The sequence below is a fragment of the Alligator mississippiensis genome, chromosome 3 (assembly GCF_030867095.1).
Source record: "Alligator mississippiensis isolate rAllMis1 chromosome 3, rAllMis1, whole genome shotgun sequence".
Classification (NCBI taxonomy): Eukaryota; Metazoa; Chordata; order Crocodylia; family Alligatoridae; genus Alligator; species Alligator mississippiensis.
The window spans coordinates 240,246,671-240,264,222 of NC_081826.1; the positions used below are offsets into that span (position 1 = coordinate 240,246,671).

The 17,552-nt window shown below is 39.6% G+C and overlaps 1 protein-coding gene across 14 annotated transcripts in view; it reads left to right on the forward strand.

Annotated features, from left to right (window-relative positions):
* The window catches only part of KIAA0825 (KIAA0825 ortholog), a 426,905-nt gene that overhangs the window by 198,272 nt on the left and 211,081 nt on the right, over nucleotides 1-17,552 (forward strand). For all 14 annotated transcript variants that reach the window (XR_009461085.1, XR_009461086.1, XR_002089181.2 and 11 more), the window contains 4 exons: nucleotides 1,898-2,086; nucleotides 7,089-7,322; nucleotides 8,562-8,970; nucleotides 13,628-13,787. Coding sequence is in view for 11 of the 14 variants with exons in the window: in XM_019483483.2 (XP_019339028.2) it covers nucleotides 1,898-2,086; nucleotides 7,089-7,322; nucleotides 8,562-8,970; nucleotides 13,628-13,787 (992 nt within the window). In the remaining 3 variants the exon portion in view is untranslated. The remainder of the gene's footprint in view (nucleotides 1-1,897; nucleotides 2,087-7,088; nucleotides 7,323-8,561; nucleotides 8,971-13,627; nucleotides 13,788-17,552) is intronic.

The window sequence follows — 17,552 nt, forward strand, 5'->3', positions numbered from 1 at the left end:
GCCAGAATTTTGGTCGCTTTGCCAGCTGTGGTATTGTGTTGGTGGCTCATATTCATGTTGTTGTCAGTCATGACCCCCAAGTCTCTTTTGGTCATGGTGCTAGCGAGTGCAGCATTGCCAAGCCTATAAGTGTCCTGCGAGTTTTTATTCCGAAGGTAGAACACCTTGCATTTCTCTGTATTGAATGCCATCAGGTTTTCATCCACTTACCTTGAAGCCTGTCGAGGTCGGCCTGGATCACCAGCCTATCCTCAAGTGTGGATACTCTTCCCCAAAGTTCAGTGTCATCAGGGAACTTGGCCAGTCTGCTTTTGACACCAGTGTCCACATAGTTTATGAAGACATTAAAGAGTACAGGTCTGAGAACAGAGCCTTGGGAGACACCACTAGTCACCGAGTGCCATGTTGATTCGGTTCTATCAACTACCACACTTCAGATCTGACCTCAGAGCCAGTTGCCCAGCCATTGGACTGTGGAGTAGTTGAGGCCGCAGTTGCCCAATTTTTCCATGAGGACATCATGGGACACCAGGCCAAATGCTTTTTTCAAGTTCAAATATATGACCCTTTTGTCCAGGTGATATGTCACCTGGTCATAGAAGGAAATGAGAAATTAAAGTTCATATTTCATAGGATTTCAGAGAGGAGTCAGTAGATGAAAAATTCCTCTGGGCAGGCAGTTCTTAGCTGGTAAAGAGTCTCTTACCTCTCTTGTGAGGTTCTGTGATGATGCAAATTATGAAAACATGAACTTTCATTTCTACCCAAGAGAACTTTAACAATCTGTTTTCCAATGCCTGATGAAGGGTGCCTGTGCCTGAAAGCTTGCAATTAAAGAAAAGTTTTTGCAAAAATCTTGTTCGTCTAATAAAAGATATCACCTCTTCCCTGAGCCCTGATTAGTTTTTCCTCCAAACCAATATGGCTACAACGTGGATACCTGACACATGGAAGATATTGATTTTTAGCTGATTTTTAAAAATGAAATACTCATATTTTCCCAGAGGAAGCAACTTTGACCACCTGAAACTTGAAATACTGCTCCTGCCTTTGTTCAAGCTAATTTGCATCATCACAGATCCTCACAAGAAAGGTGAGAGACTCTTTACTAGCTAAGAACTGCTTGCCCAGAGGAGTTTTCCATCTATTGACTCCTCCATGAAATCCAATGAAATATGAACTTTCATTTCTACCTGGGAGAACTTTTACAATCTTTTCTCCAATGCCCAATGAAAGGAGTTTGTGCCAAAAGCTTGCAATTAAATATATATATATTTTTTTTTTTGCAAAAATCTTGTTGGTCTAATAAAAGATATCACCTCTACCATGAGCCCTGGTTGCTTTTTACTGTGGCTGAGGGGTTTTTTTGGTTGTTTGTTTTGGAGAACTGATTGGATTATTTTTGTATATAACAAGGAATTAAATACCAAAATAAATCAAATTGTTGTTTGGGAGCGTTCGGCAGCTGGCATTTCATCTGAATTTTATATTAACTCATTGATTTATATAATTTCATTTGATTAAGTCAATGGTAATGAGTATGACCCAAGTGATAAGAACTTCTTGATCACAAGCCTAATGGTTACAGAAAAAATTACCTGTATTTTAATTTATATTTATTAAACACATTCTAATTATATTTTGAATTAATATAGGAATATACCATATTGTTGCTTCTGAAACCTTCTTCTGGCCTTTATTTAACTGCTGCACATAACTCAAGTTGCCAATCAAATGTCATTATGTAGAAGAAGAGAAGATTTAAATTTTTGCAAGTGATATTGTAGTTTGAAATATTGTTTAGATACATTTTAAGTAAGTTATGATTGATACTTTCAATTACCATGACTTGGATTAATTGGAAATTATACTAACCACAATTTTATTTATTTTCAAGAAACTGAAGCACCAAAATGTGATGGGCAGATTTCCTACATAGAACAGATAAATTGCAAAGAGCCTAGCTGGATTGAAGTAATCTTTACAGTTTTATCCTATTGTACTTCATCACCCAAATCACTTGGCATTGGTTTTGAGAGCTACATGGATAAAGAACAACTGTGGGATTACTTATACAATATGTCAGGTATGAAAATGATCAGTTAAGTTAGTAATTTAAAGCCATTAATTTTCAAGCTTGCACTGTGTATTAATTTTTTTATTTTAATAAGTTGATTTAAGTAATGAGGATTTACCTTAATTAGTTTTAGAATTGAAATGTTTCAGAAAATCATGTGAAGGACATGTGTGTCTGTGTAACACTTTATCTAGGCATTGCAGAAAAGGTAGGACTCTTGAGGGATATACAATTATAGTAGTTGCGGAAAAATGTGATAGTATGGGGCCTGATTTTCAATAGTCTTTGTGCCTTACCATAGAGATGTAATTCCAAGCCAAGGGAGAGAAATGGTAGCAGACAATCTCCTATAGCTATTGCATGCTCAGTTTCTCTGATCCTGCTGTCTAGCAGGAACACTTTCATCAAATCTTCATCACTAGTTTCTGGAGAGAGAACAGATTTAAAAAATACATAAAGAATAAAGGGGGACTGGTTTAAGAGGAATGAGGACTTTCTTTTGGTGGTCTGTCAGGGGCTGAGTCAGAAGAAGGAAGAAATGCTCCCACCTACCCATGGAAGGGGGAGAACAGGAAACAGAGGCTAAAAACAAAAGGTTGGACCAAGGTGTGTGGATGAAGGGCTTCTGGTGATCACAATGAATGTGTGGAAGCCCAACGAAAAAGAAAGTTTGGGGAATGAAGGAGGGAAGGAAGGAAGGAGAAAAAAAAAGCCTAGAAGAATGTATATTGCAGTGGTCCCAGAGAAAGTAGTGAAGAAGTGGAGGTACTTATTTGGTACCCAAGTAACTGAATTATAGGACGGTAGAAGACCAAGATGCAAGGGAAAGAGATGCTTGTGGCTCTAGCATTTGAAAGTGAAGAGAGGGTTCTACCCATGAACAGAAGACTTCCAGGAGGATCTTCCGTTATAAAATGGATGAAGATCAGCATGTGGACACACAAAAGAAAAAAGGATGAAAGCTCAGTGGTGTTCAACTCATCCAGCCCTGAGACTGGATGAGTGGTGCAGAGCCAGTCTGCAGGCTAGATCCAGAGTATGGGGCCAGTCCACAGGGAAAATCTGGAGCATGGAGCCATATCACCTGGCTTCTGAGGCTATAATTTGGTGGTGGCTGTGTTATCTGATATGGTGCTATGAAGCCACCACTCCTTCCACTGCAAAATTTCCAGGAATATGAGCCACAGCTCCACATTTTGGATCCAGCCCACAGGGATCCCTACAGGTTTGGAAATTTGGCAACAGGATGAGCAGCAGTAATGTTAATTGCCCTAGTTCCAGAAGCTGCTGTCATTATCACTGCCACAACTCACCATACTGACAAATATCTTGACCCGTGGGGTCTTGGCCTTAGGAAATCCACATTTCCTATTTCAGAAAGAAATGCTCTGACCACCAGGCTACACAAGTTTGGTTTGGGGCATACCCTATCCTTTCTGCTGAAACTGGCTTAATGAGCATAAGGGAATACAAGAATCATGGGGGCATAGAAGAGTAAAGAAGGGGATGGAAAGACAGCAGTCTGTGGCTCAGTGCTCAAGGCACTCTTCTAAATCAAAAGAGACTTTGGTTTCAGTCCCTGCCACCAGGATCATTTCTGTTTCCTTTCCATGACTCTCTAATATAAAATGCCTAAAAAATGCCAGCATCAGGGACTGGAACATATGGTACTACTCTGTGCCTTTCCAGAGTAGTACCATTATCAGTAATGCTCCCTTTTCTTTGCTCCCCTGGCCACAAGAATCTTTCACTTGTGGTTGCTCAGCATGACATCAACAGGATGCGCAGAGGTAGAACACCAACCCTATTTTAGAGCCTGGTGGGTGCAGACAGAAGTGCAGCTCCCAGATGTAACTCAGAACTATTTCTGCAGTGTTCAGGTTACAGTGTTACTCCAAACGAAAAAGAAGTTCACTGTTGGTTCCAGGGGGGAGGGGAATCTCCCACTGGGAGCCTGCAGCTGGTTTTCCCTAGCAATGGCCATGGCTGTCTGCCAGTGTTTACTGGTTTCAGAATGGGAGGGGGGAAAGGCAGCAGAGGGAACTGATTCTTCAGGGGAGCCCCCCAACCTTAGGGGGGACTCCAGTACTCAGGGGGGCCCCCAGCAGGGGCTAAAAAGACCCCAGATCGAACTTACTCCTTTCCCTTTCTCCCCCTTCCACTCTGAAAACAGTGACAGGTTGGGAGCTCCACAGGCATAAGTTACAGAAGATGCTGCATTTTGGAATGTCTTTATCTGGTACCTCCTGCAATAAGGGGTCAGATTTTCACCTGATCGGCCATTTTTAAGCTGTTTGCAGCCATGCACTTGTGTTTGGTCACAGCTATGAACTGCTTTCTGTGGCCAGATTAGGCAAAAATTGTCACTTCTGTCTGCACCAGGGCTAAGGTATTTTCCTGGCAAGTGGGAGATGTATTCATTTTAACCCCTTCAGGCTGAGGAGGACTTATAACTCAGGTCCCCCACTTCTTGGGCAACTGCTCTGGACACTACACCGTTATACAAAAGGTAGACACCTTGTTACCCCCAATTAGGTATCTACGCTCTGGGTAGTCTAGATCCCGAGTCTAGTGTTCACCCATGGAACAGGCACCTAAGCTCTGGAGAGAGGTAGGAGTCCAAACACAGTGTTTTGCCTAGTGTTTCCTGTTGGCTAGGTTTAGCTACCTCCCTGTTCAGTGCTTAGGTGTTCTGCTTTACCTTTAAAGGCACAAAAATCTCTCCATGGACTCTGTAAGGGATCTAACTAACACACCCTGGCTATTTTTATCACCGTTCTCAAGCAAGACACTAGTTTTCAGGTGTTACAGTACCAAAGTGGATGTACCTACAAGGCCAATTTTATCTGGCCCTAGAAAACCAACAGAGCCAATTGTCAGATTCTCTCTATTTTAACAGGCCAATCAAGAGCACCTGTACTTCGAAACTCACTGTTTCAGTTGTGCATGTCTTTAATTTCCTTCCACTTCCCTAGATAGAACCTGCTAGTATAGAAACCTAAGTATGCAAGCTCAGCCACCCTTCCAGTCAACATAGCTAACTTTTCTTGCTTTGCTGTCTAGTCTTCTCCTGTAGCCTTATCTTTGAAACTGCCATATTTTTCCCTATAGTTTAATCTTTTGTTTCTCCATCTCCATTCAGCTTTGAATGCAAATTAACCAGTTATTTTTTAGAGACAATTCCTCTGGGCCACAAATTGCAATCTAATTCATTTGTCAGTTGGGCCCCTAGCCTTCAGTCTTCTTACCTTTCTTCACCTTATTGTACTTTCTTTAGCACCACTTCCACAAATTGCTGTTCTCCAACAACTTAACCAGTGCAAGAAGGCAGTTGGCTGAGAAGTTATGTCCTATCCTCATTCAAAAACACATATGCGGGAGAGTTTGTAAGTAGGGGTGCATTGATAAAGATTTTCTTGGCCAATACTGATAGCCGATTCCCAGCTGATTACCAGCCAATCGCCCGGCTCAGTTCTGCTCCACTTAAAAGTGTCTCCACTTGAAGTAAAGCACGTTCGCTGCAGGCTCGAGGCTCCTTTCCCTGCTGTCTTTGCCCTGGAAGCCCTGTGCCAGCCACACATCCTCGGCCCACCCATCAGGAGGAGGCACAATTCGCCACCTCCACTGCTGCCGAGCAGGCAGATGGTGCATGGCCAGGGTGGGACTCCCAAGGGCAAGGCAGCAGGGCAGGAAGCCCCAAGGCTGCAGTGAGCAGCCCACATCCTCCCTGCACACTAATCTGGGGATGAGCCACCCGTGGCTCCATCCCACTCCCCGCCCCAGCCCCAGGTCTCGTGCATGACCTTGCCTGGGCAGCACCCCCAGCCCCTGACCCACCTCCTCCCTCACTGTGGGGGCCTCGATCTGCCCCCTCATGCCCCTTCCCTCCCCCATGCCCCTTCCCCTTCAGAGATTTACCTGCAGGGAGCTCCTCTTCACAGTACCCAGCTGTGTTCCTGGCCATGTACATGCACATGCACATGCACACAGCATCCCCTGCATCTCATTCCCAGCAGCCCTAAGCAGGACCCTTTGCAGGCTAGAACGATGCCGGCCTGCAAGGGGAAACCTGCCATTTCCTGAGGGAAGCCCAGGCATCTGGGGGCCTTGGCCCTACAGGGGACAGGGAGCCAGGTGTCCAGGTATCGGTAAGCATTACTGGCTACAATGGCCCAAAGAAGCCAATAGCTGATAACATAAATTTCCCTTTTATTGGTGCCAATCCAATACGCAACCGATGTAGGTGCACCACTAGTTTTAAAAGACCTAAATTTCTGTATTTGTCACTTCCAGCTTCTGGTGGAACTTCATGTAAGCACTATATAACACATAGTTTGAGGGTTGCAGCATGCCCCATTTTCTGAAGATTATATGTAAGTTCTCTAAGATATTCTTCTCTAAGAGAAGAATGCTATCTGATACACTCTCTGCATCCTTTCTCCTTTGCAGGAAATGATTTATGATAAAATCAAATCATTCTCTTGTGAGACTTCAGTTTTTTATACTGATCCTTTTGTCATGGAAAAACTCCATTCTTTTTCTGTCTGCTGCTTTGTAATCAAACAGTAACAATCCATACTATTTTCTAAATGTTATTTTTAGTATTATGTTGATGTTATTGATGATTGAGGTGCAGAGGCAAGGAATTAAATGAAAGCAGCCACGTCAGGTTGCTCCATTAAAGGCAAATAAGCTAAAAGTGTACTGAAGAAGAAAGTGGGCAGTATCGGTTCAGTTTTGATCTTCAAGTTACGAAGAAGAACAATGAAAAAAGGAGAAACAAATGATACTATAATACACGCTCCAGTATAATATTAAGTCATATAGGCCTATTTTGCTTTGTAATGTTTTTCTCATTTGTTACAGGATGATAACCATGAAGAAGTTGTTATGAGCAATAATTTTACATTTCTTTTCACCAGGGTTTTAAAATATCTCTTTCTGAAATAATCAAACATGCACAAATGGCTGTATGCATATTGAATGTATAATGTTTTTCTTTTCTCTGAAGTTTCAAGTTGTGGTGAATCAGAGCCAGAGGTTATCAGATGCTTGAAGCTGACTTTGATTAATTCGGTCAAGGGTATAGTGAAGCAGATAATTTCTTTGATGCAATCATGGGAAGCAAGAGAGAACTATGGAACCTGTCAGCATAAACATATAGTTCCTAAAAGTTTGCTGAAGACAATTCCAAAGGAATGGAAATATAAACCTAGAGAACTGAAGAAAAAAGAATCTGGAAAGTGTAGGTGTTGTGTTATATAAAACTGTCGTAAGAGCTTGTTATCTGTTTAATGAGAACATCAACACTGAAGAATTATAGCTGATGAGTTGTATGGCTTGACAACAAATATAGTTGTTCTCAAGCTAGTTTCCTATCTTTTTCTAAAAAGTATTAATTAAATTGTTGATATTACATGTTGGTACATCTTCTTGATGCTTTCAACCTTGTACACATAGGCTTTTAAAAAAATTCTAGTTATTTCTTATAATTACAGAAAAATTTAAAACCATGTTCAAGATTTTGCTTCTTGACCAGTTGAAAATGCTGTCAACCTATGGATTTTGTAACTTCAGATCTCATAATTATCACATTTTTAATCAGCATGTTTTAATTTAGATACATTATGAGTACATTGTGTACTGAAACTTTAGTCTACAAAAATGTATAGTTGCATTGCATTAAAATTAGCATACAGATTATTAATATATACATAATAGTCAATATTTTTAAAGATGCTGAAGAGTAAAAATGATTTCATGCATCTTTTTGTGATCACCTGTGGCTGAACAACCCTGTCTTTAAAATCTTAGATCTTGCAAGCCATTCTTCAGAAATTGCTTAGCACCAGAATCATGGCATTATTCTGTGATTCTCTACCATCCCTTCACAATATACTGGCCACATAAAGCAACCTGAGTGGTCCAGGTTACTTGTACCAATATACATCTTGCCTATATTATGGAAACTCTAGAACAATTGGTGTTATGGGGACAGGGTACTTTTGTGTGATTTAAGAAGGTGGGGGTTGAAGAAATAACCAAAACATTATGAGTAGACTGCAATACTCCTGAGAGATATAACATATTTCCGGGCAGTACGGATTAAAACAAAAAATATACAGCAATTTTAATGTCAACCTTGTGTACTATTTAATTTCAAATCAGTCAGAACAATGAACAAACATCTCTATCAGTTGTGCTATAATAACTGAATGTAGCAGGACTAATTATAAATGAAATAGCAACCTTAGCTCTTAATTTTCTTGATTTGCTATTTTCAATTTAATCTGTGATATCTAAATACATTTTGAAGATTAATATACAGTAATGTACAGTAGATGTCTAGCTACATTGTTGAGTAAATCTTCTCAGCCATTTTCAGTACAAAATAAAGTTAGGAGTTATCCTGTACACTCATAATTGAACTGTAGTAGAACCAGAATATTAATCATATCTCCTTTTCTTTTTTTCTCTTTTTAAGACTTCACAAGGCTTGCAGCTCAGGCAGTATCTATTGTAATCAGCAAGTTACCTACAGTGATTGCATGTTTACCTCCCCCAATTAAGTACTTCTTTTTTCTGGCTGAGAGAAAAATGTCACAAAACTTTGTTGAATTGAAGAAAGCTGGTCTGCTTGTCTGGAACTTGATTGTAATTATATGTCGGATATTTGAGGATGGAAACACTGCAGAACTTTTAACAGGTGCAACACTTGACAGATGGAGCAAAGAGAAACTCAGTTTAGTTTGTGCATGTTTGGGAAGTATTATAGGAAAGCAGAAAAGTACTCCTGAACAAATGACCCAGAAGGTTATATTGAGCATTCAACAACAAAGACCAAATTGGATAGAAAGTCAGTTGCTGAAAGCAAGAAAATTGAGCATTGACTGGTAAGAATCACTTAATATTTACAGGTGATGCTTTTTCGTTTAAAGATCTGTTTGCAAACGTCCAAATAGAAGCAAATGAACTGTTTTCAGATGAACAGTGGTTTTGTATCCTCTAATTTAGATGAGTTCTCTCTGTTTGGTATATTGATGATAAACTATTTCTGAAAAATGGTTGCATACTGCAAATATAAACCATAGGTGTGGCATTGGGCAAGTTTACTCCTAGTACTCAGAGAGCTGTGATTTTTATACTGATTGAAAAATGAACACAGTTTCATCTCTACTTCTTTGTGTGAACAGGTAGAGTAACTGCAAGGCACATAATAAGTTTGTAAATGGATTCTGCTATGGCGATTAAATTAAGAAGGACTTAGTGGCTATAAAAGACTTTCTGTGTTCTTATTTGATTAAAAAAGTAAGCATATTTCATTTTATAACATAACAAACCCTGAGAGCAAGTGGGGCATATCAAAACAGACAGGACATGCACCCAACCGTTTCTTGATGAGGCAAATATCAGCCTTCATGCAGATTTGTTATTAAGGTCCAAGTGTTTTTGTGCTTTACAACGGTTTTTCAAGTGATTGAATGGTCTAAATGTGTTTATAGCTCTCTCTTATCCATAATTAGAATCTTCAAGAAAAAAGTCCAATTTTGATACTATGCATCATTATTAAAAATATTGTTCATTTGCGTTCTAGTATTCATTTATGGGAGTTGCACAGATTGGTAAATAAACTTGTTGACTACTGAAAGTAAGGTTGTTTGTCTTTTCATGCATGCTCGCCAAGGTCAGTGCCATTAATTTCCCACCAGTAATAATCCATATAAACAATGTTGTAATTCTAGTTTTCAGTTACCCATTTAAATGAGAAAGCTTTCATGAAGCACTCTGAGGTACAGCATTTTTTTCTAGAGGTATTCAGTTGGCAAGAGTAGCAATAAGCAGTGAGTATCACACAAATGCTTATTGACATTGACCTTCATAATCTTAGCATTTGCATTTAATACTAATTTACAGACTCTAATCCAGTGATTAAGAGATTAAAGCAAGATGTCATCCATGGGACTCTTCATAAGGCAAAATATTCTTTAAAAATATACATTACTATCTACTGGAATAGTATTATAATTTAGTTTCTAAGATTATAAACCCTTTTTAAAGCAATAGAAATCCTAGTCATCATCTGAACCTTTGTCATAACCCTCAAAAATGTATAGGTGGATCCTTTACTTTTGTTAAATTTAAGAATTTAACAACATAGCAAAACAAATTAAGTCTTATACCAATTTTGATTTTTTAAAAATTCTTTAGTAGCTGGCATATTAGATTTGAGACAGCTGATGGTCTCCCCATGTTCCAGCCGTGTGTAGTGCAGCCCTGCGTGAATGTGGCTGGGGCTGTACAAGGGGATTTTCAACCTGCTGACAGGAATGAAACCTTTCAGCTGATGAGGTCCCCATGCTCTGGCACCTAAAACCGTGTGGTGCAGCCCCAGCCAGGTTCATGTATGGCTGACACAGGCACCTGGGGTGGGGAAGCTCCCTCATTCTCAGCTGCTACCATCATTGGGTGCACAGTGCCAGAGTCCCATAGATGTAACATCTGTCAAGGCTCTTCATATATGCACTAGGGCTGCGTGAAGCTCTGGTCCCTGATTTGATTCGGTGGAGATTCGGCCCGATTCAGTGGCCAAATCTCCGAATTCGAATCAAATCAGAGGACCCTTTAATCTCTCTGAATGGAATCGGAACCCTCAGAATTGATTTGGAGAGATTCGGAAAGATTTGGCGTTTCGGACATAGATACAGCTTTAAATGTTTTTTCTACATACCTCAAGGTACTAAGCAGCTTGTGAATGCTGCGATGCTGGGGCACATGGAGTGTCCCACAGAAGGTGCAGGGGCTCCCCAGCACATGTGGCAGCAGACCCAGAAGTGGACCAGAAGCACTTCCGATTCACTTCCGTGTCCACCAGAGAGACTTCCATGTCCACCAGAGAGAGCACTGGGGGCCCCTTCCCCACCCTCCCCAGCTTGGCAACTGGTGCCTCCTGGGTCTGAGGGGGCACCTGGGGTCCCCTTGCAGCCGAATGCCAAGTTGGGGGCACAGGCCCCCCCCCCCCACATGCTCCCTGGCGGACCCAGAAGTGGACTGGAAGTACTTCTGGGTTCACCGCCGAGCATGCAGGGGGCCCCCCGTGTTCCTGTGGGACGCTCCATCCACCCCAGCATCACAGTATTCACAAGCTGTGCCTGGTACCTCGAGATATGTAGAAAAAACATTTAAAGCTGTGTCTGTGTCCGAATCGCTGATTCTCTGAATCAGCATTGAATCTTCAGATTTGGATTCGGCCAAATTGAACTGGGGACAGTGATCCAAATCAACAAATTAAATCAGTGTCCCCAGTTCAGGCTGAATCCGAATAGAATAGGGCCCATTTTGCACACCCCTAGTATGCATACTTATATTTACATTTGCAGGTGCATGTGTATAAAACATTTGTTGTACCTAGATGCATATTTATCAGCATGTATTATAATGAAATACCTAACTCATTTTTTCTGTTGCTCACAAGTTACAAATACATCATATATTAGAAATGTATAATATTTTTGTAAGCAGAAATATATAATGTTTTTACATTAAATTATCATAGTTCTTCTCAAGATTAATCTTGGCAGTAATAAAAATAAATAAATAACATGGAAAACCTTGGGTAGATTTTTTCCAGTTGTTGAACACAGATTTAACTTTGCCTTTATGGAAATTAACCCCCCCCCACCAAAAACCCTGCAGTGGAGAAAGTGGCAGCTGTATGCATTACCTGTCTTGTATACTGCCTGAAAGCATTACTATTCATTAAAATAACCTTCACTTTGTAGTAACACCCGAGCTGTAAACAGTCAAGTTATATTCTTGAGAACACACAGCCCAAAAAAAGTAAAGAAATGTCCGTCTTTGCAAAGTAATTTGTTGAGTTGAAGATTATTGTTTTTCATCATGGTGACCCTGACTTGGCTGACTGGGTGCATATACAGATTAAGATGAATGCAGTTATTCCTTGGCTGAGGTCTGCCTCTTTCAGGGTACATTCTTCCTAATGACATGATTGATAGGCAGTCCCAAATCCAGAGAGGAACTCATTAATCATAGCACTGACTGAATCCAATCATCTGCTTCACCTGCACAGTGATGGACAGGAAAGGATACAATTTGGGTGCTGACACTGATACACTCCTTTGTCAGAAGGCCTCAACTTTTTCAATGTCAACCTCTAGGAAGCTTGACAAGAAATTCAGTTTGTATCTATACACAGCATCAAAAAATCAGCCTTAAATATGCTTCAGTTTTAAAGATCTATTTCTTTTGAAGCTTTTATATAAAATATACCATAATAACATAACCCTTTACTTCTGTTCAGCTAAGAACAGAATTATAATTTTTATTTTTAAGCTATTTACTCTGTAGGAAGTTTTGAAACTACATGTCGAACCAATATCAACTTTAACATCCAGCAGCTGTGTAGCCTTTAAGTCAACAGCAACTTTCAGCAGAACTAATTTTGTAATCATGGCACATTTCAAAAGTAAACTGCAAAAAAAAGCTGAATGAACTATAGTACATTTTATTCAGAACCGTAAACAATGAAGACCTTAGCTTCTATTCAAAATGCTTATTTTGTAGATCTTACTATGAATACAGTAATATATATAGGAAACATGTTATGGGTTATTAGTCTCTCAAGTTCTAACGTGTCCATTGCTGTGATATCTGGGTGCCAAGTTACATTTGTGCTACAGACCCAAATATTTAAAGGACTTCTGATTTAAGTGGTGTTTTCAGTTTAGAAGAATGTATTTCAGCAATGTTTCTCAAGCATTTTGCCAGCATAAGTAGTTATTCCTGCTGATTCCAATGTAATTGTTAGTTTATAATTTTTATAAGGAGAAATATGACAATAATAGCCATAAACATTACTTTTGGGACAAGATTTTTTAAACATATAGGTCTTTAACTCTCATCAATCTCAATGAGAATTAGGCACCTAAACACATTTAAACGCCTGATCTAATGTGACAAAGAAGATAAAGGAATAGTTCTGGGATGGGGAGGGGATAGGGGAGGCAACAAGTAGAATAAACAACTTATGAGTATGCATTGGAAAAAAGACTAAGATTTAATTTTTTTAACCAATTACTAATATAATAGCTTCCTTTGGGACACTTTATTTAGTAATTTTTTATGTTCTAGAGCAGGCAAAGAAATATGCACAAAAGGTTAAATGTTAATGCTAGGAAAGATACTGTTTAATGCTACGAGAAAAAAATATTTGTTTCTTACAAGCTCTAGAAAAAAGGACTGTTTCATTTTTTCATCTCTTGGATTACTGTAATTTCAACAATTGTATTAATTTTAAACGTAATTAAAATTAGGAATTAAGGAATGCTTATTATTTTAATGTCTTTAAGTGGTTAGCATAATTTCATATAAAATTTAAGAAATGCATCTGAACAGCACTGTTTTTGCCCAGACCATATCTTTGCAAATGTTATTACTTGCTGATTCATGTTGACATATTTATTAATATTATGAATTTTAGCAATATTTTTATTTACATTAATAATATTTGTATGCTTGCTTGGTTTATTCTAGTGCCTTTATTGCTGTAGAGGAAACTGCAGTGTTAGAGGAGGGAAGTATTGCACTGGAATTGACTGAGCAGAAAATAAACATGATGGTCCTGGATATCTGCCACAAACCAGGTGGCAGCGAATACCTGAGGCAAATTTATCACATCATCCGGCTCAATGAGGTAGGGAAACGGCCTTTTTACCGAGCAATTAGGTGTGTACTGGCCTGAGGCAGCGTCTGCTGGCAGCTAAGGGTTAGTCAAGGAGGTGATAATGCTTCTTAAAGTCAATACCAAACTCAATATCGCATTGTAATAGAATCTATTCAGTTTAGACTTTTCTGCATTTGTGTAGAAAGATTACTTAACAGGAAGCAATGTGGATTTTATTTATGTACTTAAACAGTATATGGCTCATAAACTGCCTCAGATTTATATTGTATACTCCGTAGATATAGTTTAAGAGTTAGAACATAGTAAGAAAATCATCAGGCTATTGAAAAATAACTTAAAAGAAAGTAGGATTAAATATGTAGTAAATCAATTCCTCTGATTTTAAGAACACATTTGTAATGGCAAAATAAATACATTGTGATGAAAGTCTGGTTTAATCTATATAACCCTGTTAGTTAAGCTACGGTCAAAATTATATAAGAACATTTACACTAACCGTTTGGAAATGGATTCAGATTTGTTTAGCTGTGTGGAATCTAGACAAGGTAAAAAAAAATCTGACGTCTGCACTGAATGGTCCCAGAGTATAGAAAGGATTGTACTTTAGTTTTCATCTTTGTGAGCAGTATAAATTGAAATAACCATTAATATTTAATTATATGGTAATACAGATAAACACAGGTGAATGTTCCTTCTTGAAAAAAAATTAGAATTAATATTTTATTTGAAGATATCCAAACACATATATAGATGTTCATGGTATTATTGTGTGTGTGTGCGCGTGTGTGTGTGTGAGATTAATGGTGTGAATGATACTATAAATATGGCATAGGCCAAGAATTTAAAAATCTAAAAATCCTAAAGGAACAGGGGTGTGCGTGTGTGTGTGTGTGTAGATATATGTATATACACAGAGATTTATAAATCCATTTAATAGATTTAAAAATCCATTTTTATTAATTAATAGTAGTGATTGGGTACTCCGCACTTCTGAAAATCAAATCAGCTGTTTGGGTGCCTAAATAGAATAGATTTGGGAACTTATTTTTATTCTTTTCCTTGAAATTTCCTTAATAAAGTATGTATGCATGTGTCTGTAAATATAAATGGTAGTGTTGGGGTGACGTTGTAGCCATGATTGTCCAGGAGTTATACAAGAGGTAAGCATCAGGTATGTCTCCAGGTTAATGTCTCTTAGCTTATAGTATAAGTACATCCTGTTTAAGTGGATCCCTTTTGGAGTAGCTTAGGTAAAGAAGATGGTTTCTTATTTTTTCCAAAATTCTCCTGCATAGTTGTATTGCATATATAAAGTTGTGTGTTAGCTAGAGGGTGGCAGATGATGAGTTCCCTTGGGATGATGTTATGTTTCTTGCACAGGCTTGGCAATCCTTGCCTCTAAAAAAATATATACACACACACAGAAGTCATGCCATCTACTATTTAAATTTTGTCATAATTGGGGTCAAACTCAAGAGAAATGTCAGGGCTTCTGTTGGTCACCTTTAGGGGCCAGAATTGTTTCCCCCTTGAGTGCATGTTTGTTTCTGCTCCCCTTCCCTCCATCTCACATGTACCTTCTCTAAAGCCTTGGACATTAGCTCTAACTAGAGATGGGTAATAGGCTGTAATGGGCTGGTACTCCTAATTGTACTGGAAGGTTTCCCAGGATTAAACTGTCACTAGATTTGAGGTCAAGAAGGAATTTTTGCTAGGTTAGATTGCCAAGGATTATTGGGAATTTTTTTGTCTTCTTTTGTAGGGTCCACTTTGTCCATTTTCCACTTCTTAAGATCATCTGAATAGATTTTATCTAGCGAATTCCCTTCTACTGAAGTGGCCAAACCCTTAGCGGTGCTCTTGTCTCTTCTGCTCTCTTCCTGTAGTACGTACTAGGTTTTCTTTTTCTTTTCTATTTTTTGATCAGGTGTTTTGTGCTGTGGTATGTAAGTGGGACTGAAGTGGATATTCTAATGCATTAGCTGTTCTGAAGAACTATTTAATTCTTTCTTGTTTCACTTGTCAAAATAATTTAATATTCTTTGGGCCATACTGAGAGAAACTTTCTTTGGCCAGGTGATTAGGGAACTCCCTTTAGCTGAACACCAAGAAAAGAAGACATCATAAATTGTCTGCAGTTGCAGCTTTCTCTTCTGAGACCCCTTCTAACTCGCTTTGAGTTCAATAAAGACTATTCCTGCACTTAACCAAAATCTGTGTGGTGATAACCTGACCTGGGGGGGGGTGTGTGTGTGTCGAGAGAGAGAGAGAGAGAGAGAGAGGAAGAGAGAGGAAGAGGCTGCCTAGGTTTCTGCTTCTGAGTTCCCAAGAGTTTGGTGCTCTGGGGCTGTCAGAACTTTTGTGTCTTTTAACAACCACATTTCCCCAAGCCACTCATCAAAATGTACTTCAGTTCCTAGCAGTGTAGCAGGGTTCAGCGTATCACAGGCTGATTTGGGGATGAAGGGGCAGCTTGTTGTTTGGTGGGGGGTGGCTTCTCTCTTCCCAGGAGCTGGATGCTGCCCAGGTCTCTGGTTCAGGCTACTGCTTTAAGAAGACTTTCCCTAGGGTTGGCAAGTGGGGAAGGTGCCTGAATTCCTGGTTCTGGGTTCCCAGGGAGCTGGGTATTCTGGAAGCTGCACAAAATTTCCATTAGTTTTAAACAGCATTTTCCCCCAAGGCTCTTGTTAATTTCATTCTGTTGGTGGCAGTTGACTAGGTTTTGAGAAATTCTGGACTGATTTGGGGTGGATGCATGTGGTGGAAGTGAACCAGCACCCTGAGATGTATGTGGTAGGGGATGACTCAACACCCTGAGAACCCAGACCCCCTGCTTCTGCATTCTAAGGGTGCTGGGTCATCTTGGGACTGTGCAAGGTCTCCATGTCAATTAATGGAAAAAAATTGACCAGTGGCTTGGAGAACAGTGCTGTTTAAAAGTTGCAAAGACCTGGGCAGACTCCCAGGAATGCAGATTCAGGGTTACCCCCTCAACCCACTTAACCACCCTCCGCAGCACAAATCAGCCTGAAATGCCACCAAGCCTGGTCAGTTATCACCAGTGGAACAATGAAACTGACAAGGCCTGGGGGAAAGTGCTGTTTAAAAGCTGTAGACGCATTCAGCAGCTCTCCAGACCACCCAGCACCCTAGGAGAATCCAGAAGCAGAGGTCCCTCTCTCTATCCATCTGACCACCCAAATCAGCCAGTCATGGCATGGAACTGGGTCAAGTAGGGGCAATATAGGTTTGTGCAGTAGAATTTTGGCTGAGTGCCAGAGTGGCCAGTTGCCATGCAGGGGTTGTGTGGGGAGGAGGGAATGAAGAGCAGTGCAGTGTGGGCTGTTTGGAGGACTGACCAGACACTAGTCACAGAAAGCTTGGTGTCTGCATATAATGCCGAACTGGTTCAAGGAGGACGACTTTAAAATAATACCTTATTAATCAGGTATACTTCCGACACTTTACAGGAGGTTTAAACCATTCTAAAGTGCTATGTCTGTCCATGCCCAATATGAACATAGTTATATCACAATAAAATCTGTAGTCTATCACAGCCTCATGATATTTTGAATTGTTTTGTTTTTAGTACGGGTAGTAGAAGAATATCATGAAGCATTTTCTCAGCATGCAGCTTTTCTTTCTATAACTTCAGTTATTCTTAAGAAGGTTTCAGTTTTAAGATAAATTTTTGGTTCTCCATCATAATTAGAAGCACTATATATTTCAAGCATACAATGAATTTATACTTGGTATTTAAATGAGCTTTGAATT